General features: G+C 45.3%; 2 protein-coding genes across 3 annotated transcripts in view; one reads left to right on the plus strand and one right to left on the minus strand.

Moving 5' to 3' along the window:
- Window positions 1-642: 642 nt before the first annotated feature.
- klf3 (Kruppel like factor 3 (basic)) lies at window positions 643-14,199 on the plus strand. The gene is made up of 6 exons (XM_070553815.1): window positions 643-852; window positions 9,645-9,708; window positions 10,155-10,596; window positions 10,834-10,972; window positions 12,848-13,014; window positions 13,792-14,199. Exons 2-6 carry the CDS (start codon window positions 9,667-9,669, stop codon window positions 13,971-13,973), a joined length of 972 nt encoding a protein of 323 aa, XP_070409916.1. The 5' UTR covers window positions 643-852; window positions 9,645-9,666; the 3' UTR covers window positions 13,974-14,199.
- Window positions 14,200-25,392: 11,193 nt separating this feature from the next.
- Window positions 25,393-27,919, minus strand: part of zcchc7 (zinc finger, CCHC domain containing 7) — a 94,237-nt gene continuing 91,710 nt past the window's right edge. For both annotated transcript variants that reach the window (XM_070553817.1, XM_070553816.1), the window contains exons 8-10: window positions 27,514-27,606; window positions 26,826-26,943; window positions 25,393-26,110 (exon numbers count right to left, since the gene is read on the minus strand). In XM_070553817.1, coding sequence (XP_070409918.1) covers window positions 25,515-26,110; window positions 26,826-26,943; window positions 27,514-27,606 — 807 coding nt within the window. In that variant the 3' untranslated portion in view covers window positions 25,393-25,514. The remainder of the gene's footprint in view (window positions 26,111-26,825; window positions 26,944-27,513; window positions 27,607-27,919) is intronic.

The following is a 27,919-nucleotide window of genomic DNA, read 5'->3' on the forward strand; positions in this document are numbered from 1 at the left end:
AAAACGTAGAAAAATATCTACGTTTTGGCAGATCCCCGGCTACGTGTGGACAGGGCCTCAGTTGGACTTGGAAAAGTAATCCACACTGATCTGAGCTGAGTCAAGTTATGGGGGCATAACAAAGCAGCTACCCCCATGCCCCCACTAGTTTTAGTCTAGAACCTCCCCTGCACGTCCAATCATTAAAAGTATATTGTCAGAAACAAAAAGGGTTTTATGTAATAACATGGGAGCTCTACTTTTGTTGTGTACCTGTGTGGCAGCTCCGAGCTGCCATTAAAAGTTTCAGTTTCTGTAACGAAATAGACAAAAAAAAATGTGTTGATTGAAAACTTCCATGACTTTTTTGACTCACTTCTGTCTTCATCTGAGCAACTATCTAACTAAAGTTACACTTCTGCAGGCGGACTGACTGGACTTCATTGTAACACGCACGCAGGGACTGGGCCAGGTCCCGCCCAGTGATCCGACCCCTGGAGGAGAACAAACACGATCATGTGACAACAGCAGAGCCTAAACGACAAAATCCGAAAGGCACTCGGATCTGAAACACACCGTCAGGCAAAAGCGGAGGAGAACCGGAGTCTTTTGTTACGTGGGGAAGTTTTACCGATCACCGGCCGTGCGTGTGATAGCGAGCGAGAGAGGGTTTGGATCCGGATGTCAGCCACCGGGCAGAGCGGCGCGTAGCCTGCGTTACTCCCTCAGCGGTGTTGTCAGAGTTTTTGAGGTTTTGTGCCGTTCAGCAAGGCAGCAGTGAAATTACCATCTGTCCCGCTGGAATACACACAGAGACAGAGAGAGCGCGTCTCCATCTGAAGCTCCTGCAGCAAATCTGTCAGCTGTGCTGAGGTGAGACTGCATTCTACTTTCTTCATCAAAACTTTTTAGTTTTATTTTTTACTACAAATGAACTATTTTAGGAACGCGTTTTTAAATCTGGTTCAGTGAGACCAGCCAGCTAGTAGCGATTTTATTATTATTATTATTATTATTATTATTATTATTATAGTAATAATAATAATAATAATAATAATAAAGTTTAAATTCGTGCTCCCTTCATCAGTCAGGTCTCAAACGGCGAGCATATTTATGTAAAAATAAATAAAAATATATAATTTTTAGTTCACCACCATATATTTTTTATATGATTCATAATCTGAAAATATGTATTTGAAGTATTTTTATACTAAAGGTTTTCCTAACAAAGCATCTTAACAACACAGAACTCTTGTGATGTGAGTTTTTATACTTTCATCACAAATGAAACTTTTCGTCTAAAAATATAATGTCGCTATAAGGGAGTTTACTTATATTATCCAATAAATAAAAGCAACCTGTCGTTTGTGAGTATCTGCCACTTCTGCCTGCCTGAGTAGTTATAATTTATTTGTTTTGTGATATTTGTCATTAAAGAATTTCTTTTTGTAAGTTTTGATCCCTGCTGTTAGATGTTGGTTCAGAATGGCGTGGTGGTGTGAACATGAAACGATGCCAGAGTGGTGTGTTCTACCCAGCAGGAGTTATGTGTGACAAGTGTGTGTGAGACCAGAGATCAACAGTTGCACAACTCTTCACACCTGAAGCTTCTTTCTCTGTTCTTTAGATTTATAACATTCTCATCTCTCCCTCCGTGTGTGTGTCTGTGTGTTTCACTGTCTCTCCCTATTTCCTGTGCTTTGTTTCAAGGCCTGGGCTTGCGTCACACATTCCACTTGGCATATGAAGCCCTTATCCTGTTTAGAGCCTGGAGAAAGAAGGGAGGAGAGAGGGAGATGTTGGGGGTAGATGGGTGGAATAAGGGCAACATCTCTCCCCTTTCTCTCCTCTTTGTGCTTGGTTTACGCTTCTTGTCTCATTCGAGAAGCACGAAGGAAAAATATGACTCCAGTTTTGTTTTTATTTATTTGTCCAGCATCAGGGCTGCTCGTCCACACCCACACACCCATAATGCCCCACCCATCCCTACGCCTCTGTTCCTGAATCAACATGCTGATGTTATCTGGTGGAACAAAATACGCAAGGCTGTGTACACACACACACACGCACACACACACACACACACACACACACACTGCTCAAAGGGCATGTTCAGGGGAACATTAAAGCTTAAACATTAAACCCCTGAATGTTTCTCCACAAGTTAAAGGATAGAAGGACACTGCTCCACAGATGGCCGTAAACTCAAAAAGCTGTTCCTGGTTACACAACCTGATGCATACCAGCACGCACATGTATGTCATGTTGAAGTGCATTCACACACACACACACACACACACACACACACACACACACACACACACACACACACACACACACACACACACACACACACACACACACACACACACACACACACACACAGCATTTCTGGATTGGGCCAGTGTGAACTGACTGCCTCCCCCTCTCCACTTTTAAGGTTCATTGAAGTTTTGTCATATTTTGGTTGAAACCCACTTCGTTTTCCTCCCATTTTCTGTCTCAGTTTTGTTGTTTCCACTTCCATTCTGACAGAGTTTGGTCACAGCGGCTGCTCTCTGCCCCATCCCCTCTCGTTCTTTGGGGTATAGGGAGGTGCAGTCAGTGTGTGGTTGAGGGAAGGGAACCAGACAGGAAACCACAGGCCCCCTGCAGCAACCCCCCCCCCCCACTCTTTTTTCCTCCTCCTCTCCTTAACCCCCCCCCCCCCCCAACCAATCACAGACTGTGGAAATAATAACAGTGGGATTGAACTTTCAGGGCTTCCGCTCTCCTTATTCCCTGTTGCTGCTCAGCCCCCCCCCCCCCCCCCCCCCCCCACACACACACACCTCTGTCGTCAATTGTCTGCTAAACCTCAAAACTCTGCTTGTGTGTGCACATGTATTTGCATTTGTCAGTGTTTCACATTATTTCATTGTTTGAACTCAGATTTTCTTTTTTGTGCATGCGTGTGTGTGTGTGTGTGTGTGTGTGTGTGTGTGTGTGTGTGTGTGTGTGTGTGTGATGATGGATCTTGTTTCCTCTCCCCTGCTGATGGCCCCCTCTGGATTCCCCCTGAGGTCTAGAGGCCTGTAACCGTCTGCTGCTGGAGATTAGCAGAGAGCCCCTATGTGTCTGTAGGTGTGTGTGTGTGTGTGTGTGTGTGTGTGTGTGTGTGTGTGTGTGTGTGTGTGTGTGTGTGTGTGTGTGTGTGTGTGTGTGTGTGTGTGTGTGTGGTTAAGATGAAGGAACGGGAAGTTAAGGATAGGGGGACTCAAGGTGAGAGAAGCCAGCAGAGCTTCTGTTATTATGAGTAAGGAACAAGAAGTTGGGTAAGGGGTGGAAATTAAGGAGAAGGGAGGTACGCTTGAAGAGGGGAGAAATCTTAAAGAGGGACCAGGTTAGGAAGCCAGCGGGGGAAGTGTGAGCACTGGAATATTAGCTCACCACCTGAATGAGTCAGCCAATTAGGATCCTACATTAAGACTAATCACAACGTCAACAACAACGTTTGAGTCGGGCTACGGAGTGGACACAATGTTCTACCTCGCACACAATGAAGCAACGTTCCTGCTGAAGTTTGGCAATCTCATGTCAAAGTGAGATAAAGCAGAGGGGCGAAGACACGAGGAGAGGGTGACGGGAAAAAACCAGGCTGGGGGGACAAAAAAGTCAGAGTCAGGAGCAAGGAACTCTGGGATGTCTCCCACTGTGTGTGTGTGTGTGTGTGTGTGTGTTCTTGGACAAAGCTGTTGTCTAGAGGTTGTGTGTGTGTGTGTGTGTGTGTGTGTGTGTGTTCTTGGACAAAGCTGTTGTCTAGAGGTTGTGTGTGTGTGTGTGTGTGTGTGTGTGTGTGTGTGTGTGTGTTCTTGGACAAAGCTGTTGTCTAGAGGTTGTGTGTGTGTGTGTGTGTTCTTGGACAAAGCTGTTGTCTAGAGGTTTCTGGTCTCTCTGGTGATCTCATCATCTCCAGCCTGTTGCCATTAGAGCATGTGTGCATGTCTGTAATAATTTAGCCCTTTAGTGATTTAGTGTGTGTATTCTGTTGAGCTAGCAGAAAGTCTGTGTGCAGCTCTCAAGTGTGCACAAAACGTATGTGTGTGTGTGTGTGTGTTTCTGTGCATGTAGGAGAGGGGATTGAATCAGTAGCCAAAGGGCTCCAAGCCGCAATATTTTCCCCTTTGCTGGTGTTGTTTCATATCATTCATGGAATGAGAGGAGAAGTGGTGTGTGGTTCAGATAAATACAGTAGTAGGGACACGAGGTATTGCTGGTGAGCGAAAGGAAAGGAGAACAACTAGAGTCCTAGGGTGGAGAAAGAAGGGAAAAAGAGGGATGGAGGAAGTGTTTGCTGAGTGGGTTGGGGTTGAGTACACAGTAGCTGTACTGACCTAGAAGGACAATATTTGCAGACGTGCACAAACGCACACCTATGGTGCACGAGAAGGAAAATACCCCCAACACCTGAAGTAGTGCCTCCCTTTCGTCATACTGACTCCTTCAACTTATGCTTTACTTTTTCATGAATCTGAGAGGAAGAGGCTCTGGGAAGACGATGCAACAGCTGCCTGATTTGTGTCTAGCAGGAGGAGGAGTCCTCTGGGAGTCCAGTCAGCCCGTCTGGACAGATTTGTAACTGGGGGTTGGAAAAATCTCAAAGAAAATGACATCAGCTCCAACTGCAGAAGCCTTCTGGCCACAGAGTAAAATTCTTTGCAGCAAAACTAGATTTCTTTTTTTTTTTGCATTGCTTTGAGCACGTCTCTGCTGTCCCCTCCCACACAGGCTGAACTTATGCAACTGGCGTTTGTCTCTGTACAGATTAAAGCAAATAACTCTAATTAGAAGCTGCCGCCTGCTCGTCCCTCCACGTTGGAACAGCACAGTGATGAGCAGTGTGCACTCAAAACTTCAAGCACCTCCTTTTAAAAGACACACATTATTTTCAGACTCCTTGAGTCGGGCCTCACAGAAGAAACCTTGACAGGTGAGCCCAGAGGAATGGTATGTTCCTGCAACCGCTCGTGTGGTTTTTTAGGAGCCGAAGGTGTACTTTTAGCCCAAAGGCAGTTCTAGTTTTTTGCGTGAGGTGGACTGAGATAAGTGAGGTTCTAGATGTCCTGTTCTCAGAAAGTGAACATGCAGTATTCGTACACCCTCCTACAGACGCACACTTTACACAGTAAACGTCTTTTCAGCAGCGCTGATCTGGAGTCAGGGGGTAACTGGCAGCAAAACACTCAGGTGTGAGAAAATCTGCACATCTATATATATATATATATATATATATATATATATATATATATATATATATATATATATATATATATATATATATATATATATATATATATATATATATATATAAATCCTACCTAGAACAAGGGTGCCCAATCCTGGTGGACCACTAACTGCAGAACATTATGAGCTGCTGAACAGCGATTCCAGCCACTGAATCAGGTGTTTCGGTTAAGACAAACGATTAAAAGATGCTGGTTACAGGGCCTCCAGGACCAGGGTCAGGCACCCCTGTCCAAGAAGGAAGTGTGTATCTGGGATTGGAGGCAACTATCTTCTGGAAGCCATCATCTTCCACCATTGAAAGAGGCTGCATGTCTCTGACAGTCATGTTTAGAATACTGCCTGCTCAGATGAACACGGAGCCAAACGTTTGACAAAGCTGTCCCAACAAGACCGTGGTCCGGTCTAAAATTATATTCAAAGACAGAAGCGTTTGTAAACCACATACTACAACGGCTCCCCATAGTGGCAGCAGTAATGAGAAAGAGAAAGAAACCGATCTTTTATAAAGCGCCTCTCAAGATAAAAATAACAAAAACAAAAAAATATATATTAAAGTATAAAAAAGATTAAAAACATGTTTAGAAGGAGAAAAACTATTGTGATTAAAAAAATGTAAGGAAAGGGAGAGAGAAAATGAATAGGAAAGAGGGAAATCAGCAGTAAAGGCAGAATATGTAGAAGGAGCAGAATAAGGAAAGGGTGATGAAGGTCACGCCAAAGCCAGCTTTGTGAAGGAGAACACTGAGTCCACTGCTCTCAGGCTCAGGCTTTAGGGTATTAGTTCAACATTCATAAATTCTATGCTTTTAAGACTTTTTAAAACCTTGTAGGAACCCTGATTTAATGTTTTTAAAAATAACTGAATTCTGGCTTGAATATAACTTTTCTTATAATTTCCAGTCTCCTGATTCTAAACCGGCCTTTATGTTTTAACTATTATGATGTGATCTAGAAGAAGTTAGACCAAATCATCCGTTTACTCAGAGAAAAGACCTCCTGATGGGAGAGCGTGTGTGTGTGTGTGTGTGTGTGTGTGTGTGCGTGCCCTGCACGTTGGGGAAACTTCTACAATAGTTGCTGATTTTTCACACCTGAAACATTCCTGTTAGAGTGGGTGGTTTTTGTTGTGAGCGTACCTGTTACCGCCGTCCTTGTTTCGTTCTCGTGCTCTGATCTATTTCTGCATCATTCTTGCTGCTTTTGTCACCTCTGTGTGTGTGTGTGTGTATGATACACAACCACACTGAGACAATTGCTTGACCTCTGGTTGAACCATCATACTATTCAAACCTGGATTAAAAAACACACCCTGAGTACACACACACACACACACGCGCGCACGCACGCATGCACGCACGCACGCACGCACGCACACACACACACACACACACACACACACACACACAGTTCCCACCTGACTGCAGGCTTTGTTTCTTTGGAGCCGGGCAAAGGGTGAGGCTTCACTGATCACCCTTCCTGCCCCCTGCTCTCTTATTGGTCTGGACCCTGTGTGTGTGTGTGTGTGTGTGTGTGTGTGTGTGCGTGGGTGTGTGTGTGTGTGTGCACGCGCACGTGCTACAGGGTGTAATTTGGCTTATGTTCACGACCATTTGTTAATAATTAAAGCCCAAATTGTCTCCAGACTTCACTCCGGTCACACACACACACTCTCTCTCACACACACACTCTCTCTCTCTCTCACACACACACACACACACACACACACACACACACACACACACACACACGCACGCACGCACGCACGCACGCACGCGCATGTTCATTAATTATAGCTTCATTAATAACAGCTGGAATAAACACACAAAACAAAGCAGGAATGGCTCATGTAATGTAAAACTAGAGTGACTACACAGATACACACCGTCCTGTTGAACCGATAAGTTATCAGACCAATTTGCTGAATTTTGATGAAGGTTCCAAACTTCTTGCCAATAGTGGCTTTTGCTGGTTCTTCCCAATGGCAGGTGCAGAACAGCTCCATCAGCTCACTGTGGCAAACATTGTTTTTGTTTTCCTGAAGCTTAGCTGAGAATTACAAGGAATCATTAACATACTACACTTCAACTGTTTAAACCAAACAAGCAGCAACTAACCAGCTTGGTTCATCTTCTAAAGATGCATCATCTGATAATGACCCATCAATGCACACGGGTTCCAATTCAAATAGATCGATGCTCATCAGGGGCTCAGGGGAAGACACTGGTGACCCTTAAAGTGTGCCACAACATATCACTCGCCTCATATTGGGTCCCCATGTTCCTGGTGGGTGGAGTTAACTGCTGAAAATGAACATTTTAATAAGTAATGACTTGTGTACTCATTGTTTAAGAGCGCTGCGCCTCCGGATCGAAAGGAGCCAGTTGAGGTGGTTTGGGTATCTGGTCAGGATGCCTCCTGGACGCCTCCCTGGGGAGGTGTTTCGGGCATGTCCTGCTGGCAGGAGGCCCCCGGGTCGACCCAGGACACGTTGGAGAGGTTACATCTCCAATGTAGTCCGGGAACACCTTGGGGTCCAGCCGGAGGAACTGCTGGAGGTGGCTGTGGAGTGGGGAGAGGACAGTCTGGAGCGCCCTAGTTGGGATGCTGCCCCCGCGACTCGGTCCCGGATAAGTGGAGGAAGATGACAACAATGTTTGTTAGCCGTCACAACTTACATTTTAAATTCATAAACAGTTTTACAGAAATCCTGTTTAGATAAAAACGGAGTCTAAACCTAGTTGAAGTTGTGAAAACATGTTGCTTTCTGCATGTTACAATTCACCTGTGGAGCAATAAGAAAAGAGCTGTCTGTATACACACTGGGGTCTGCGCGAGGACCGTTTGTCCCCCGTTCACCTATTGTGTGTGTGTGTGTGTGTGTGTGTGGGGGTGGGGGTGTCAGAGCGGGGTGAGAATAGTTTATTCTTCAGCATGTGAAGAGGGTCAAATGCGTGTGTCTCATGCTCGATGCGTGAGAGTTAGCAGCCCTGGTTGAGCAGTTACCGGTTGCACAGTCACCCTTCTAGAAGTGACGAGATCCCAGAAGCAGTCTTCTGATGATACCTTTGCCACAGTGAAACACGTGTGACACCATCGGACGCTAGTACGTACCAAATCAGCTGTACTGCAGCGTTGTTGTTGTTCATTCCTTCGGCTAATGTGCGTATCCTGCTTTAACTCCACCTGCGTCACTCCCGCCAGCATTTGTTTACTATTTATGTTGCTAAATGGAAGAACGCTGACATAAAGGGTGCTTGTCATTCCCTACCGTAGCGGAATGGAACACACTTCATTCGCTAGTTCAGGTTTTGTGCATGTAAACCAGAATAAAGGCTGCCTGTTTATTGGTGTAGATTGACTTAGATGCACTTGTAAATGTGAGTTAGCTAGCCTGGCAAGCCATGCTATATGTGTCAATATATAGTCACGACCCGTAGATACAGCTCTGTCGTAGGGTGGAATCTACAGTCGTCTTTTAAAGTGTCTCTGCATGCAATTGCCCACCTGAAGTCGCTGTGATTGGCCCGACATAACAATGTTTAGGCCAATGGTGGACCGGCAGAAGTTCCAACAAAATGACCTGCTGAACAAATCAGTTTCTACTGCTACGTTCTTTCAGGATTTCTAGGCTATGAATGATCACTTTGTAATTGTGAGTCCACAAGCTGGTGAAAATGCTATTATAATTCCTACTTTGCAACGTTGCATTCACGTGGCGGGGGAAAAATCTTATTTTTGAGTTTTAGATTCACTTTCAAGTGATTTAGCTGATGACCTTTGCTGCCTCTAGAGAAGACAGACACTCAAGACAAACTGAATAGTTTCACTTTGCTCCTTGTGTCATCTGATGACCTGTAAGATTTATTGAGAGACCTTCTCCAGGGCCACAGTCCTTCAGTTTAGACCCTTTGTATTCAGAGGATCTGAAGTATCCTTTTGCTCATTAGTGCACAACTGAAAATACTCAAGTTTACTGAAAATGCAGGTCATAAAATATTTATGTTTGTAGTTTTCATTAACAGGGAAAACAGTACTTATAAAAAAAACTAGCTTCCTGCCAAACAGGAAAAGACTTCAGATGCCGGTAGCTCTGCTTGTATTTCCTAATCGACCTGTTTTTCATCACGATGCTGGTGACAGTACAATGCTGGCATGCAGGACGTGATGTTTTGGGCCTGAGGAGGGTGGAGCAACACCAGAAAGGGAAATATTGTCCAGGAAGTTTTGGATTGAATAAATGAAGGAGTTATTAGTTAATAGGTTGGTTTATAGTCCACTAATCATCAGTGTGTCAGCTCACACTGTCAGGAGTGGCTCAGATTTAACTGTGGTGTGAGTTTTTAAGCTGTACCTTGACAACTGTGTGCTTTATTTTGTAGGAGTCTGGCCTGCAGTGCAACCATGTTGATGTATGATCGCCCTCCAAAGACAGACATGAACACGGTAATGTGTGTGTGTGTGTGTGTGTAATCATATCTTTAGATGCTTGGAAGTGCTTTTAGTGTTCTTCGGTCATGCCTGAACATGCCACTTGCCGCCGATGGCTCTTCCACTACCACTCACACACCTCCACACACTCCTGCTACATGTCTAGACAGACTGGTTCCCACATTCCTGTTCTTCCTGGACAAACATGCTGCTGTACAGTAGACATTTGCATACAATGGAAACACACACCACCAGGCTAATGAACACACTGACTGTGCTCTGGACAGTTATCTGCTCTCCAGCAGAATGCTGAGTTAAAACTTTTTCTGACTGACTCTGGCTGTTTGCGCTGCAGAAACATGTTTTTCATTGTATTCTAGGCAGAACGGAAATGTTTACCTCTCTGTTCTTTTGTCTCCCTTCACCACTTCCTTCTCCTGTCCTCTTCCCTACCCCTGTAGTCATTTTCATCCTTAGTGCCAACAGAACCATACGGAGTGATCTTCCCCCACCCGAGCACCCTCTACCGAATGCATATGCAGGCCTTTGCCCAGCCTCATACCCCCAACAGCCCCTCACAGACACAGCAGGAGCCGGTAGACCTGTCCATCAGCAGGCGCACTTCATCCACCTCCTCCTCCCCTCCGTGCTCTTCCGCATCCTCCCCCCCCTCCCCTCTCAGCTCTCCGTCTTCTCCTTACAGCCCTTCCTCTCGCTCCCCACCCTCCCACGCTCTCCCACCACTGCCCCCCACCCCTTCACTGCCCTTCCCAGTGATGGCCCCTGTGATGGGTCCGGTCATGGTGCCTTTCCTCTGCCCTCCTCATCTTCACCTGCCCCTAATAGTGAGTTCGTCGGTTGCCGCCGACAGCGACCACCATCTGAGCAGAGAGCGAAAACCAGGTGGGAACATTTTCTATTTCTGCATTAAAGTCAGTCAACATTTTTCTGGTGGATGAATTCAGAATTTTTAAATCAGTACTTTATGGTATATTTCTGATGTTTTTTATGAGATTAAAATGTAGATAACTTCTAAAGGAGCAAATGGAGACATGTGTTTTTAATTCATTATCACACGATGGTTTGTGCACATCAAGGAATTTAATATGTTCAGAAAAAATAATGTCTTCTTTTCATCAGTTCACTCTATGAGGACCGCGGATGTCTCTGACTTGCACAAGACCATCAAAACCGAGCCTCAGCCAGAACTCGCTCATCAAGACCGTCTGATCAGCCACGGGATGACATCATCAGTCATCAGGACACCACCTGACTATGAGTAAGTAACAGAGAGAGAGAATGATAAATGAAATTCTACATGACGGTTGAAGGGGAGGCAGATTCAAACTGTCTCTAGTCTCGATGGCTACGCGACTCTGGAAAAACAAGTTCATGAAAATAAATGTATTCCTGTTGGAGCAATATCCAATCAACATATTTATTTGGCAATCAGCTCAAATACGCTCGTCTGTGAAGCGAAGTAAACGAGTTGCATCCCGACATCACATTTAGTTTTCTCTAGAGAACGTGTCTCGTCTTGCTCGTGGCTCACACAGCAGCGGTGGTACATAACATTTACTTTTATGAGATCAGTATCTCCCTTTTTTATTTCCACCTAAATGTCGATGCAAAGGTAACAGTGAACATCTTAGCCTGATCATTAAAATGTGAACTAATACATCTTTATTGCTAGCCTTTGTAAGTAAGTCAGTCACTTAAGAACCAGGAATGTGGCTTTTTTCTGTTTAAAACATCGATCTGTGCTCATGCACGAAGCTCCATAACAACAGCATCCTCTGTCTAATAACCACGTTAATGATCATCACATTTCTATATTTGTTCAGTTTGTGAGGAAATGCAGCGCTCTGGCCATGGATGTTGGAAATGTTTTGCATGTGTCACTCCTCTGCAGCATTATCACCTCTCCCTGCCCGTCAGCCACACCTTTCTGCCGTTTCCTCATAAGAACCTCTAATATGCAAATTCATATGATCCTGCCTCTTCTTTTTCCTCCTCCTCTTCCTTCCTTCCTTCAGGTACTTTCTGTTCTCTTTAATAATCTGCCTTCTTCTTCTTCTTCTGCATTTTTTGTCTGGTTTGTGTGACATTTGTGTTTCATCTTTCTCTAAATTAAAGCTTTTCTTCGAATAACTAATGGTAGGTTTGTATTAGGTGTAATAGTCAGAGGCAGACTGGCACTTAGTTGTATCTGTTGGTGTGTAAGTGTGTGTGTGAGTGAGTGTGAGTGTGTAAAAGTGTGTGTAAGTTGATTATAAGCCAACCGTTTCTGAAGGTGTCAGGGTTGTTGTCCTTACAGGCTGTTTTTGTCACTGTGCCAACTCTGAAATAAGGGACCCACACACACACACACACACACACACGCACACGCACGCGCACACACGCACGCACGCACGCACGCACGCACGCACACACACACACACACACACACACACACACACACACACACACACGCACACACACACACGCACACACACACGAATATGTATTTGGCTTTACAAGCAGTAAATATGTCATTTAAGTCTGTGTGTGTGTGTGTGTGTGTGTGTGTGTGTGTGTGTGTGTGTGTGTGTGTGTGTGTGTGTGTGATAATGACAGGTTTACCAGTATTCATCTGGGTGTGGAAGGGGAATTTTGCACATTCCTTTAACCAGGATTGATTCACATTTCACCGGCTCTTAACCGCCACTTCCAAACACAAACAAACTCCTCCAGGATATGACTGATCACAGGCACACTCTGTCCTGCACGCTGCATCTTCTTGTGATCTATTCTAACATCATTCTGTGGACTTTACCTTTGGCTTTTACAGAAAACATACGATGATCCAGAGATGTAGTCACACACTGGTGATGTGTTGTTCACTACAATTCTAGAAGTACACAAACAGCTGAAACAGTGGTGATAGGACAAAAACAAAAATGGGCAGACTAGAAAGGGTGGGGTGGGGTGGGGGGTTGGGGGGGGGGGGTTAACTTTCTGACTGGCAGAAGTTGTTTTGGCTCAGGAGAGAAATTTAACTTGTTTAATTTTTACATTGTAAATTGTGTCCTATGGTGCCATCTGCTGGTCACATTAGAGAATTGTTAAATGGCAAGCAGCTGATCTGTGTTTTCCATCTACCTGTTTATTTTAGGTGCAAAACCCCATCAGTAATAGTTCCCACTGGCGCAAAACACCCACTCCCTCCTGACTCTCCCGACACTCTGAAAAAGCGAAGAATTCATCGCTGTGATTTCTCCGGCTGCAACAAAGTGTACACCAAAAGCTCCCACCTCAAAGCACATCGCAGGACACACACCGGTGAGAGGAATCACACCTGCTTACTTGCAGTTTGGTCCAGAACCAGTCATGTCCACGAAGAAAGTAATGTCGAACAGTGTCGTTCTGCTGGAAATGCATACAAAACCTCTTTGAAGTAACATTCAGCTGTATTAAAGTCCTAGAATAGTTCCTTTATAGTTTCATGACAATCAATATGGTCATCACAACCAGCCAGTTTCCAGCATGGTCGTGTGATCTGAAAACCAGAAATCTGGTCCTTGTAAAAGGTCTGTGAACACACCATCACTAAGTGCTAATGCATGCTGGCAATATCAGATTTTGCATTTGGAAATTTCAACTTCCAGAATCCTTTTTGTCAAGTTAATTGGAAATTAAAAATAAAAACTGTGTTCTGTTATTTAAACCAGAATTAGCTTAAACCAGAAGTGTACAAGAAGTACAGATCTGTGCTGGCCCTAAAGGTAAGCTAGTGCACGTCTAGGAAAACCCCAGCCTACGTTACGTCAAGATGATAGAAATGATGTCTGTGCAGAATTTTGGTATTTCAGGGTAACATACTGTTTTAGAAACACTAGCTGGTGTAGCATGGTATCTGATGCACAGCGGCACTAACAGAGAATCATACACTTTCCTTCGTTTCTGCTGGAGTTATAACATGATTAGATATTTGAGTTGTTGGTCCTAGACCAGGAAAACAGGGGTGATGCAATGCAAAGTATGCAGATGATGCCATTTTTACCAAACATCTCTCAGCCTGATCATTTCTAAGTCTTATTTGATTGGTTCTCTGTGCAGGCGAGAAGCCCTACAAGTGCATGTGGGAAGGCTGCACGTGGAAGTTCGCCCGCTCAGACGAGCTGACGAGACACTTTCGCAAGCACACAGGAGTCAAACCGTTCCAGTGTCCCGACTGCGAACGCAGCTTTTCCCGCTCAGATCACCTCGCTTTGCACAAGAAGCGCCACCTCCTGGTGTGAGACTCTCCACCAGACAACACGGCTTTCATGTCAGGTTCATTGTTGGACTGAACCACTTTGACTTTATGGGGTCAAAACAGCTGACCTTATTCAGCGGACTCTTAGTGAGGGCAGGGTGTTGTTCAGCGTGCATGTTCTGACCCGTCCACCTCATAAGAGCGAAGAATGAGAGCTATTGTCTGCACGCTCCTCTCTGCTCAGTTCATTTAGACCTTTTTAGAAGAAATGTGGCTGTTGTGTCAGCTGGATCAGCAGTGGAAGGCCCAAACACTTTTTGTCTTTGTAACGGTGGCTGCAGCATCTCAGCTGGCTTGAGATCAGCACCCTCACGTGGCTGCAGGATCATCAATCAACTCATTCTCCAGCTGTTCACGTCACACCCTGCCTCTCATCTTCCACACACGCTCAACTCAGAACCGCCACACATTTACATACCCGTGTTATTTGCTAGCTAGGCCAATAAAATGTGAATCTTTCCAGAATGTATCATATCACACTCACTGTGCATACGCATCATGCATGCTTCAGCTTTCCTTGTTTGTGCTCTGCTACCGGTGACACAACGCTAACACCCGTTACTCTTTCCTGAAGCCACCACTTTACAACCCCACACACCACATCTGCCTCTACAAGCTCACATGATGAAGTGATGACAGGGAGCTAATGCTTGCTTTCTCTTACAAAGACACACACACACACACACACACACACACACACACACACACACACACACACACACACACACACACACACACACACACACACAGCAGTAAAGTGCACTTAATAAAAGCAGCTTAGCTTTGGTCTCTTTCGTGCTTTTTGCATGTGAAAAAGTGGGACAGTGGGTCTCATTCATTTTTAGAGTGAAGTGTTTATTAATGTTTTCATTCAGAAATGTGAATGTAGCTGCACATGGGGCATTATTGTATATGAGTGAGAATAAGGCACCACTCAATTGGTTTAAGGGTAGAAGAAATATTATGTATTATAATAAGTTTTATATATCTATGAACTCTGTTTTTGGTTTGGAACGTGACATCGTGGAAGCAGTTTGTTAAGGACAGATGCAATGTGCAAAGCAGGGAATTTTGCTCTCCAACTATGGCATTTCAGCAGGTGTTACAGATGTGCTGTAAGAGTTAGTTTCACTTATACTTTATGATTGTTTTCATAGGCAACGTAACAGCAGATGTACTGCAACTAAATGCCATCAGGATTTTGGAGCACAGTTTATTTTTTACACCCTTTGGAGAACAAAATATTTTAAATAGTGTCTTTGTACATCTCCACTGTGCACTTTACATAAAGCTAAAAGTATATATAGACAATATACTGTATATTATTCCCCAAACCAAAACATTTTAAGTTTCTGTTTTGCTGGTGGATTTTTCCAGCAGGTGTCATGGTTCATCGTGTTTCATATACTCACATGTACACACATATTATACCGAATGTAGCAGCTCAGCAGAGCTGTGTTTTGCTCATTGATACCTATTAAAGAATTTTGCTTGTACATGTTTTTATATCCATGCACATGCAAATTGTGTTAAAGTTGATTTTTAAATTGAAAGGGCAATTAAAGGTTTTTACTAAGCATGATTTTGATACTCTACTATACATTTCTATTATGTTGTCTTTTAATACAATTTATCTCTTTTATTCTAAATAGTGGCAATTCAAAGGGAACGCATTAAACTGTGAACATGCAACTGTATAGGTTTGTCTGCAATTTAGCATTTTAAAAGAATATGCAAACCACTCAATAAAACTATTGGTAATATTTGCAGAATGAGTCATTGTGTCTAAAGGTTGTGTGACGTACAAATACTTTTATGAGCTGCTTGGTTTATTTAACTTTTTATTAAATGTAATTTTGTTTTAGACCTGTGATGTAGTTTTTAAATAACAATTTTGAAGGACAAAAAACAGCACACATGCACACTCACAAAAACACTAACCGGTTGGTATTGGGAGTAATTTTCTTTAGTTCTGCACATGTTTTATTGCAATATATCATTTAATTTTAATGTAGGTAGTATGTAAAAAAATAAAACTTGTGTGTTTCACATTTTCCTTTAATAACTACAACTTCGAATATGTTATTACAGGAGTTGCCTATACTGGAGTTACAACTAATGTTGGGTGTGTTTAAGCACTCCTACAGATTTAAGTCCTAAGACTTTTACAAGACTTATTTAGAAAAAAACACTTGCTCTACACGTCTTGTTTTATTGGAAGAACTGGGAATTTGCATGCTCTGCTGACAAAAAATGAGAAAAACTCTGATTTCCAACACCCTTTAGATAAGGGAAGAAAGGGGTGTGCTGCCATCCAGTGGCCAAAGCTGGTACTAAACCTTTCAACTTTAGTCAGTTAAAGAACAGTATTGTGCCTCCGCTGCGAGATGTGCTATTACCTTTGCTAAGATGCCCAATGAAGACTAGAGCAGTGCAGCCAGTGTCCAGCCAAAAGAAAGAGGAGTGAAAATGAGCGCAACTGGCCAACCTTTGTTGTGGGTGAGGTCACAAATGGCTAATTTGCATATAACAGAAAGATTTAACTGCAGATTTAGATTTGACATTTAGACAAATTTAACTTTTACATTTAGATTTAACATTTAGATTTAGATAAAAGTTTTAGATTGATATTTAACATTTACATTTAACATTTTCGTTTAAATTTGATATATAGATTTAGGTTTGGATTTAACATTTAACATTTACACTTGGCATTTATATTTAGGTTCAGATTTAATATTTAGTTTTAGATTTAAGATATAAATTAAGATTTAACATTTACATATAGCATTGCCATTTAGATTTAGATTTAACATTTACATTTAGAATTTAGATTTAACACATGCACTTAGCATTTATATATAGGTTTAGAATTAGCATTTAGATTAGCTGAAATTAAGTGACATTTAAACATATTTTTAAATGTGATAAAAGTTGCTAAATGTAGGAAAACTGAGCTAAATAAATGTCTATTAAATAATTTGCACCATTACCTTATGAGCTAAATATAAAAAAAAAATGTCTGCTAAATAATTTACACCAGCAATTTACTCTTGGCGCCCCATACTCTTCTAATGTATTTTCTGCATGCGCATGGGCGATGGTGGCACAGGGGTTAATACTCACCCCGTAATCAGAAGGTTGCAGGTTCGAGCCCCTCTCAGTCTGTCGCTGTCGTTGTGTCCTTGGGCAAGGCACCCTTGCCTGCTGTTGGTGGTCAGAGGAACCAGTGGCGCTAGTGCTCGGCAGCCTCGCCTCTCAGTGCGCCCTAGGGCAGCTGTGGCTACATCGTAGCTCATCCCCACCTGTGTGTGAATGTGTGTGTGTGAATAAGTGAATGAGTGACTGTGCTTTAAAGCACCTTGGGGGGTTCCAGGACTCTAGAAGGTGCTTTGTCAAATACAGGCCATTTACCATTTTGCATGCACAGGCTTGTAAAATGGGTGATATTTGTGGATTTGTCTTGATTCATTCATGGCTGCTTCTGATGATGCACCTGTTGAGTGATGTGAACAGGGCAAACAGTGTCCAAGTGTGTGAAATGTCAGACCTGATTTCTGTTGACATAAACATGAACTTGGACATAGAGAAATGTTGAACCGATCACAGCAGAATGATCCTTTGTTAAAATCCTGTTTTTCTTCTGTTTCAGATAAAAAGAACAAGTGACATATTTCAGCAGGTGCTCTACTGAAATCTTGGTCTCCAGATTCAAGCGACTTGCAGAGGATAGAACAGGTGGTTGTGCCAGTTGATTATAAACCCCAGATTTTAAGTCTAGCCCATGATGCTAATCTAGCAGGACACCTTGATTATCTGGCTAACCATGGTTTAGCAGAGTACAGCACCAGTGTGTGGAGCTCACCCTGTATTTTAACGTCTAAACTAGACAACACATTTTGTACCTGTACCGACTACAGGAGGGTCAAAAATGCCTGACTTCGTTCCGCTTCCGTGGATGGAAGACTATCAATCGTGTAGGACCCACAAACTTTGTCACAAAGTGTGACCTATTGAAAGGCAATTGGCAGGTCCAATTGATACCTCGAGCTTCTGAAATGTTTGCGTTTGTAACTTTCAGATCACTTGGGGAACAACTACATCTAGCTTCTTTAAGCACGTCAGCTGTCTCTATGCTCTGTGATTGGCCTGAAATAAAACTGTTTGAGCCAATGAAGACCTGCGCCTTGGGCTTGCTGACAGGGTTGCGGAAGGCACTTTATAAATAAAGCTTTGATTGATTGATTGATTGATTGATTGACCTGCTGTGGCTACACTAGTGTGGCTATATAGTACAAACCTCCAGAAAAAATATTTTTCTACTGCTTCAATTTCTTTAAATTTCAAGGGCAGGGGCAAATGCACTTTTTATTTACTGGGGTTTACTTTGTCTTGCTTATCTGAAACATTTAAGTGAGAAAAAAAAACTAATGAAATCTGTAAGAACAAAATCATTTTTTGTAGTACTATCCATAATAACTACAATCAGTAAACAAATTAACTTAAAAAAATCAATATCTTTAGTTGGCAAAAACTATTTCCAACATATTTTTTAATGACTTCTTTGTTTTACAGAGAAAACAGTTTACCCCAGTGAAAGAGAGGGTAGCCTCCCTCCGCCCACGTGTGGGGGGACGGGTTCTGACTGTGGTCTGTGCTTATGCACCAAACTACAGTTCAGACTACCCACCCTTTTTGGAGACCTTGGAGGGGGTGCTGGAGAGCGCTCCTTCCGGTGACTCCCTCGTTCTGCTGGGGGAATTTAATGCTCACGTGGCCAACGACAGTGAGACCTGGAGAGGTGTGGTTGGGAGGAACAGCCCGCCTGATCTGGATTTGAGTGGTGTTTTGTTATTGGACTTCTGTGCCAGTCATGGATTGTCCATAATGAACACCATGTTCAGACATAAAGGTGTCCATATGTGCTCTTGGCACCAGGATACCTTAGGCCGCAGCTCGATGATCGACTTTGTTGTTGTTTCATCTGACCTGCGGCCGCATGTCTTGGACACTTGGGTGAATAGAGGGGCAGAGCTGTCAACTGACCACTACCTGGTGGTGAGTTGGCTCAGATGGTGGGGGAGGATGCCGGTCAGACCAGGCTGGCCCAAACGTATCATGAGGGTCTGCTGGGAACATCTGGCAGAGTCTTCTGTCAGAAGGAACTTTCAAAATGTTCCGGGGGAGGCGGGGGACACTGTGTCTGAATGGACCCTGTTCAGTGCCTCGATTGTTGAGGTGGTCGACCGGAGTTGTGGTCGCAGGATCGTCGGTGCCTGTCGTGGTGGCAACCCCCGAAACAGCTGGTGGACACCGGCGGTTAGGGATGCTGTCAAGCTAAAGAAAGAGTCCTATCAGGTCTTTTTGGCCTGTGGGACTCCAGAGGCAGCTGACGGATACCGGCAGTCCGAGCGGAACTTGGCTCGGGTGGTGCCCGAGGCAAAAACCCGGGCATGGAAGGAGTTCGGTGAGACCATGGAGCAAGACTTCCTTACGTCTTCGAGGAGATTCTGGTCCACCATTCGGTGCCTGGGGGGGGGGGGGGAACACCTCCTCAATCCCACAGACACGCCTTCCAGTGAGGAGGCAGAGTCTGGGGACTTTAAGTTGGCCCCTCAAATCTCTGGTGCTGAGGTCACTGAGGTGGTTAAAAAGCTCCTCCGTGGCAAGGATCCAGGGTTGGATGAGATCTGCCCAGAGTTCCTTAAGGCTCTGTTGTGGGGCTGTGTTGGCTGACGCGGCTCTGCAATATTGCATGGACATCGGGGGCAGCCCCACTGGACTGGCAGACCGGGGTGGTGGTCCCCTTATTTAAAAAGGGGGGCCGCAGGGTGTGTTCCAACTACAGGGGGATCACACTCCTGAGCCTTCCTGGTAAGGTCTATTCAGAGGTTCTGGAGAGGAGGGTCCATCGGATTGTTGAACCTCAGATTCAGGCGGAGCAATGTTGTTTTCATCCTAGCCGTGGAACACTGGGCCAGATCTATACCCTTAGGGGGATGCTGGAGGGTGTGTGGGAATTTGCCCAAACAGTCTACATGTGTTTTGTGGATTTGGAGAAGGCGTTTGACCACGTCCCTCAGGGGGCCCTGTGGGGGGTACTCCGGGAGTGTGGGGTACCAGGCCCTCTGATATGGCCTGTTAGGTCTCTGTATGACCGGTGTCAGATTGGTCCGCGTTGCCGGCAGTAAGTCGGGCTGGTTCCCAGTGAGAGTTGGACTCCGCCAAGGCTGCCTGTAGCATCATGAATGGCCTCTAATTTATGACAAAGGTCACATTTTCCCAGCTGGGTCAAGCTGGGTGTCACACCCTGTCTTGTCTCCCCATTCTGTTCTGTCATGTGTCTGTTAATTGCTCCCACCTGCCTCTCGTTTTCCAATCACCCAAGCTCCCAGCCCTCATGTATTTAAACCCCTTCAGTTCTGTGTCTCTTGTCGGTTCATTGTTTCATTGTCCAGCGTGTGTTCTACATCAAAGACTTTTACTCGTTCTGGTTTGTCTGCCTGCCTGCCTTCCTCACCTGCATATGGATTCTTGTCTCCGCTTCACTCACCGCCGCGTTGTGACAGAATGAACCGACCCACTAGAGGATCCAGCAGGGAGGTTCTCCCTTGGGAGTGCTTGATCCAGTTCTTAACCTCGGATCACCGGCCGGCTTTTCCTCCTCCGGTGTCGCCTCGCCACAGACGCCGCCGCTGAACCCCGGCCACGGCGGTTCCCTCCACCCTCCCGGAGCCAGATGACAGGTTGGACCGGGAGGCGCTGCCAGACTGCTCTTGCTACGTGGGCACCAGTCTGGCTATGTGCTCCCCCGGAATTGGCCCACGGCGTTGGGAAGGATGCCGGGCTCCACCGTCACCCCTTGTCCCAGGACGGAGCCGCGAGCTTGCCGCTGCCCCGGCTCGGCGCTCCAGCTTTGACCCGCCCCCAGTCGGATCAGCGGTCCCGTCTCCAGTCCGGTCAGCGCCTCCGTCATCAGGCGGTGGGATCATGCCTACAGCCCAGCAGACAGAGCTTGCCGGTCTCCAAGCGGAGCTTGGCTGGATCCGTCAGCTCGTCAGCCTCCAGGAGTTCCAGCTGGACATCCTATCCTCCCCGAATCACCAGGAGAGGGTTTCGGTCCAGTCAGCAGCTCCCTCGTCTCTAGGCCAAAGGATTGAGCCCGCAGTCCACCCAGCAGAGCTCGCCGGTCTCCGAGCTGAGCTGGCCCAACTCCATCAGAGCCTCAGTCTCCAGGAGCTCCAGCTGGACAATCTATCCTCCCTGCTTTCTAAGTTACTGGCGCCACCAGTTCAGTCAGCACCCGGTCCCACCCCACAACTCCAGAAGTCGATGGTCCAGAAGTCGATGGTCCAGAAGTCGGCGGTCCAGAAGTTGACGGTACAGAAGTTGACGCCTCCGGACCAGAAGTCGACAGAGGTCGACGCCTCCAGCCCAGAGGCCGATGCCTCCAGCCCTGTGGTCGATGCTTCCAGCCCTGTGGTCGACACCTCTTCCAGTCCTATGGTCGACGCCCCTTCCAGCCCTGTGGTCGACGCCCCTTCCAGTCCTGTGGTCGACGCCCATTCCAGTCCTGTGGTCGACGCCCCTTCCAGTCCTGTGGTCGACGCAGCCTCCGGGCCTGAGGTCGACGCCGCCTTGTGCCCTGAGGTCGACGCCTCCTCGTGCCCTGAGGTCGACGCCTCCTCGTGCCCTGAGGTCGACGCCTCCTCGTGCCCTGAGGTCGACGCCACCTCGTGCCCTGAAGTCGACGCCACCTCGTGCCCTGAAGTCGACGCCACCTCGTGCCATGAAGTCGACGCCTCCTCGTGTCCTGAAGTCGACGCCTCCTCCACTCCAGAGGTCGACGCCTCCTCCACTCCAGAAGTCGATGCCTCCTCCACTCCAGAAGTCGACGCCTCCTCCTCTCTAGAAGTCGACGTCCCCTCCACTCCAGAAGTCGACGTCCCCTCCAGTTCGACGTCTCCCCCTCCAGCACAGAGGCCGACGTCTCACCCTCCAGCACAGAGGCCGACGTCTCACCCTCCAGCACAGAGGCCGACGTCTCCCCCTCCAGCACAGAGGACGACGTCTCCCCCTCCAGCACAGAGGACGACGTCTCCCCCTCCAGCACAGAGGACGACGTCTCCCCCTCCAGCATAGAGGCCGGCGTCTCCCCCTCCAGTCCAGTGGTCGTCGTCGCCGCCTCCTGTCCAGAGGTCGTCGTCGCCGCCTCCTGTCCAGAGGTCGTCGCCGCCGCCTCCAGTCCAGAGGTCGTCGCCGCCGCCTCCAGTCCAGAGGTCGACGCTGCCGTCTCCTCCAGCATCTCTGCCTCCGGTCACCGCCGGTCCTGCCCTCGCCAGGCGCGGGCCTCCCAGAGCCTGTTGTCGTCTCCTCCTCTGCCCCAGGCGCAGGCCCCCAAGAGCCCGTCGTCGTCTCCTCCTCTGCCCCAGGCGCAGGCCCCCAAGAGCCCATCGTCGTCTCCTCCTCTGCCGCAGGCCCCCCAAGAGCCCGTCGTCGTCTCCTCCTCTGCCCCAGACGCAGGTCCCCGGACTCTACTGGCCCTGCCTCCTCTCCACCGGTCCCTCGGTTCCTCTTGGCCCTCCTTCCTGGTCCCCCTCCTCCCACCCTGTTGTGTGTTCCTGTGGGCGTCTGGGATCTGCCCTTTGAGGGGGGGTACTGTCACACCCTGTCTTGTCTCCCCATTCTGTTCTCATGTGTCTGTTAATTGCTCCCACCTGCCTCTCGTTTTCCAATCACCCAAGCTCCCAGCCCTCATGTATTTAAACCCCTTCAGTTCTGTGTCATTGTTTCATTGTCCAGCGTGTGTTCTATATCAAAGACTTTTACTCGTTCTGGTTTGTCTGCCTGCCTGCCTTCCTCACCCGCATATGGATCATTGCCTCCACTTCACTCACCACCGCGTTGTGACACTGGGTCGACTGTAACTTTGCCCCACAGATTAACCATGCCAGGAGCCATGATGTCTGCTGGAAATCATCTTTATCTGCTGCTGTTCCGTCCCAGGATGAAGGACACTTCAAGTTCACAATAATAATTTAAAAAAACTCTTGACTTTATTACTGTTATTACAACCTTCATAAATAATCTCTTGGTTCAGTATAAACGTATTTTAATTACTGAAATGACTTATTATGCTTTGGGTATAATAACAATTATTGTTGATAATCCTAATGTGTGTTCAGCAAACCAGAAGGTAATCTTGCACGTTTAACCAGCCTCATTCAGAAGGGATCCAGGGTAAAGGGTAAAACCATCACGTCTTTAGCTCATGACCAAGCTTTCTGATGCTGAGTGGGCGTATTCTGAGGGTTTTGTTAAAACTAAAAATGACGCAGCAAAAGTTCAGTTCTTGAACCCACCAGGTGACGAGGGATGGCTGCCCGAATCTCTACTAAGCATTCTGTCACGCCGATAGAATTGCTTCGAAAAAACAAACCTGTTTCCAGCTGACGCAAAACTCCTTCAGTTATTGATTTTGAGACGCAAATAGTTCCACTAGTCGAGTGACCCAAGGAGACATCTCAGGACCGATTTGGTCGCACTAAGGTCCTTCTACCAACCTTGTGCCTGGAGGAAACCATCTCCACCTGACATCTCGGATCCAGAAGAGGGTCTCCTGATACTGGGTGAGGTAGACACTCTTGACAGATTGCGCCTGTATGCTGTTATCTCGAAGAACAACTCAGTTAGCTGCAAAACAACTTTCCACCCAGAAACGCTTCTCTCGCTGAAAGAAACCTTCTGATATTCATTCACGCATCCAAAAATTGGCATTTTCATTTTAGCTTCCATTCAGTCACAGATTTGCTTTTAAAACAAGTTTTAATATCAAATTGTCTGTTCAAAAATTGTCAATTCAAATTGTCATTTTTAGAAGTGTTAGTAATAAATTCTTAACTTTAAAAACTTGACTCTTTTTTAAAAATTAAACACAGAATGGTGTATATTTCTGGTTATTGAAAAAGCAAAGATTCCTTTAAACTTCTGATTAAATAAATAAACTTTTGCTATTAAATTTAATTATCTTAAATTAAACATTAATCTTTGGATTAAAAATAGACCAAGCTCGTTGGCATATGAACTTCTATCGAATATATAATATCCTAGATATTTATATATAATAGAAGCTTCATTGTTAACTCGTTTGGATCTTTTCTCAGAATCTAACAAAACTGATAGCAAACAGTGTTGATTCTAGTATGTAGTTAAACACGCTACACTGCCCGTGGTCACCGATTCTGTTCATAACCTTTATGGACAGGATTTCTAGGCGCAGCCAAGGTGTGGAGGGCATCCGTTTGGGTGGCCTGAGGATCAGGTCTCTGCTTTTTGCAGATGATGTGATCCTGTTGGCTTCATCAGAACGTGATCTCCGGCTGGAGCGGATCGCAGCCGAGTGTGAAGCAGCTGGGATGAAATTCAGCTCCTCTAAATCTGAGACCATGGTCTTGATTCAGAAAAGGGTAGAATGCCTTCTCCGGGTCAGAGATGAGGTCCTGCCCCAAGTGGAGGAGTTTAAGTATCTCGGGATCTTGTTCACGAGTGAGGGAAAACTGGAGCGTGAGATCGATAGGAGGATTGGTGCTGCATCTGCAGTGATGCGGGCGTTGTACCGGTCTGTCGTGGTGAAGAGAGAGCTGAGTCAGACGGCGAAGCTCTCGATTTACCGGATCTGTCTACGTTCCTACCCTCACCTATGGTCATGAGCTTTGGGTAGTGACCGAAAAAATGAGATTGCGGATACAAGCGGCCAAAATGAGTTTTCTCCAAAGAGTGGCTGGGCTCTTCCTTAGAGATAGGGTGAGAAGCTCGGTCATCCGGGAGGGGCTCGGAGTAGACCTGCTGCTCCTCCACATCGAGGGGAGCCAGTTGAGGTGGCTCGGGCACCTGGTCAGGATTCCTCCTGGACGCCTCCCTGGTGAGGTTTCCCAGGCACGTCCAACCGGGAGGAGACCTAAAGGTAGACAGGACACGGTGGAGGGACTATGTCTCTCACCTGGCCAGGGAATGCCTTGGGATTCCCCCGGAGGAGCTGGCCCAAGTGGCTGGGGAGAGGGAGGTCTGGGCCTCTCGACTTAGGCTACTGCCCCCCGACCCGACTCTGGATAAGCGGATGAAAATGGATGGATGGAAAACAGTTTTTTTACAACTAGGCTCAGCAGAATATGCATTTCGATTGACACACATTAAAAAATGAACAATGAACAATCAAAAGGTACCCCAGAGGCAGTGGTGTTAATAGTTTCATAAAAGAGATTGCGGATCGCTTTAATTTTAAGGGTGACACATTACATCTAAATGTCAGTGGTTCTCACACTGATGAAACTGTAAAAACAGATTCAGACGACTAAATATTCCAAATCATTCACCAATGAAACTCAGGAAACTACAACAAAATCTCTCATTAAACTATTTATTCCAAAAAACTGTCTATAACAAAGGATGACTTAATTTTTATTTATATACTTCAGTGAACAAAGAAGCATCATCCTCTAACATCTACATTTCTAATAAACATATGCTATCTCCTCTTTTTGCGTTGTTTAATGATGAACAGATCATCATCCTCTGGATAATACTGTGCTCCAGATTTCTTATTAGCAGTCTTCTGGGCATGGAGTTTCCCATTTTTCTTCTTCTTTCCCTTCTGATTCTTAGATGCCAGCCCCAGAGTCCTCTCTCTATCAGGATCTGACCCGCTGTCATTCTGTGCCTTTAACTGAAACAAAGACACCTGCTTTCTTTTATTCCTTTTATTCTTCGTGTGCTTGCCCTTTTGTTGCAACCCTCCTCCTCTTGGGAAGTCCTCAGCTTCATCCAAAGCTAGTTTTCTTGATGGAAGCGCATCCCTAGAGGTGGGCACTGGTCTCTTTGGCTTCCACGGTTTGAGGTTGCGGACACTTTGCTGCTGATTGACACTCTTTTTTGTTTTAGGTATGACATTTCCGATATCATCATGAGTAAAGAAGATATGGTTTGGACTGTGTCTGTACTTTTTCTGGGTTTGATGGGGGCTGTGGTTTTTCATGTTCAGGCTGATTTTCTGTTTCTTCTTTGGCGGCTCGTGGGTGAGAAAGGTCGGCAATGGATCTGGAAGGCATCCGGTTTCTCTCATTTCTAAAAAAACAAAAGCATAATTCAGAAGACAACAAAACAATTATTATGCTTTCTAAGCATAACACCAGGGTATCTGCAGGTTTAAGGGAGCCAAATTTCAGACTTTTTAAGACCTTTTTTAAGGCCACTTTGACCAAATTTAAGCTATTTATTAAAATTAAATTTAAACTATAATTTCCAGCTATTGCCTGGAACCGGTGCTAACCACGTCGCAAATGTGGGATTAGCCATCCAGTAACCATTAAACTTGCACTTCCCCATGGCGCAAACTCCCACTAGCATGCTCATCTAAAAATAGCCCCCTTTCACAACCAACTGAATGTGTACGGTTCCGCTTACGGCAACATCATACAAAAAAAAGCTGACTAACTAGAAATTCACGAAAATTTTATAGTAATAAAATAATCTAGTTTATTTGGTCTTTGGTAATTTAAGACCTTTGGAAACTGTATTTAAAGATTGTTTGTCATTTTTAAGGATTTTTAAGGCCTTAAATTTGGAAAAGCAAATTTAAGACTTTTTAAGGACCCGCGGATACCCTGAACACGTTAACATAAGTTTCATAGTAATTCCCTGCTTTTGTGACTGTTTCTCTTCAGAACAAAGAGCTAATGAAGCAAAGTTTATAGTTTATCATTCTGAAAACACTGATCACAAACAAAAATTACACACCTTAAGATCGTTGTATCTGAAACCTTTAGTCCGTGTGACTTACCATCAGCCTTCAGTTTCATCCGACGTTGCCTGTGTTTTACATCCACCGCAGTGTCGTAGCGATTGATTAACGAGGAGCTTGGATAAACCCCACTGAACATCCGCTTTCTTTTACACGCCTGAAGAGAACACACACAAATCAACATGGGCAGAAATAGTAAAGCAAATGGAATGAAAGTAAGAAGGAGCCCAACATTTTGAAGCCACTATGTGGAAACTTGTTCTTTTATGTAAAAACATCAAGTCTGAGAGCAGTGCCTTCTAGGTTTTATAAGCAAAAAGTTTTTATACTCTATACTACAAAAGTTGGATTTAAAGTCATATTACACCAAATGTGTTAAATTTGATGCACAGGATTAGTACTATTCTCAAGACTCTGCTATATTAAACCTTTCAGTCCTATGATGGGGACAACTAGCAACAATTTAGAGTAAAAATGTGTTGAACTATTTATAAAATCATTTGGAGCTCACAGAGAAAAGAAAGAATGCTGGTGAATGTTTTGAGGCATTTAGGTTCCCAGTTTGTCCCAGCCCAGTGAGATTCTGGCATTAGCAAAGCATGCTTTATGACATTTACAGCTACCCCCATCCCAGTTTTGAAATAGGTTGCTGAATTTTAAATGTTTCAAATGATCTGCTAACTACTTCCTGTTAAGCAACCTTTTAGAAACAGAGCAAAGTACTCACAAAGCCAAAGTGTCCTTTCATGGAGCAGTTGTAGCAGTATGCCGATTGACCTTTTTCTCTTGCTTTCTGCTGCACAGGAAGGCCGCTTTTAGTCTAAAAAATAAATAAATTACACTTAATTTTTTTTTTTACAACCAAACAGAATAAATACAATAAGATATTTTTTGGCCCCAGTAATTTGCCTCTCTCCCCTCTGCCATCATTCCAATGCTCTCCATTGTTGTCTACTGAATGGTGAATATGGGTGCTGATATAAACTGGTGATTACTAAGGTATAGTTAGAGGCCTGTAATGACCCTGTATGATAAGTAACTCTGTGTGTGTGTGTGTGTGTGTGTGTGTGTGTGCGTGCGTGCGTGTGTGTGTGTGTGTGTGTGTTAGACACAGGGACCCGTTCCCAACGGGC

The sequence above is a fragment of the Nothobranchius furzeri genome, chromosome 7 (genome assembly GCF_043380555.1).
Source record: "Nothobranchius furzeri strain GRZ-AD chromosome 7, NfurGRZ-RIMD1, whole genome shotgun sequence".
In the NCBI taxonomy this organism is placed as follows: Eukaryota; Metazoa; Chordata; class Actinopteri; order Cyprinodontiformes; family Nothobranchiidae; genus Nothobranchius; species Nothobranchius furzeri.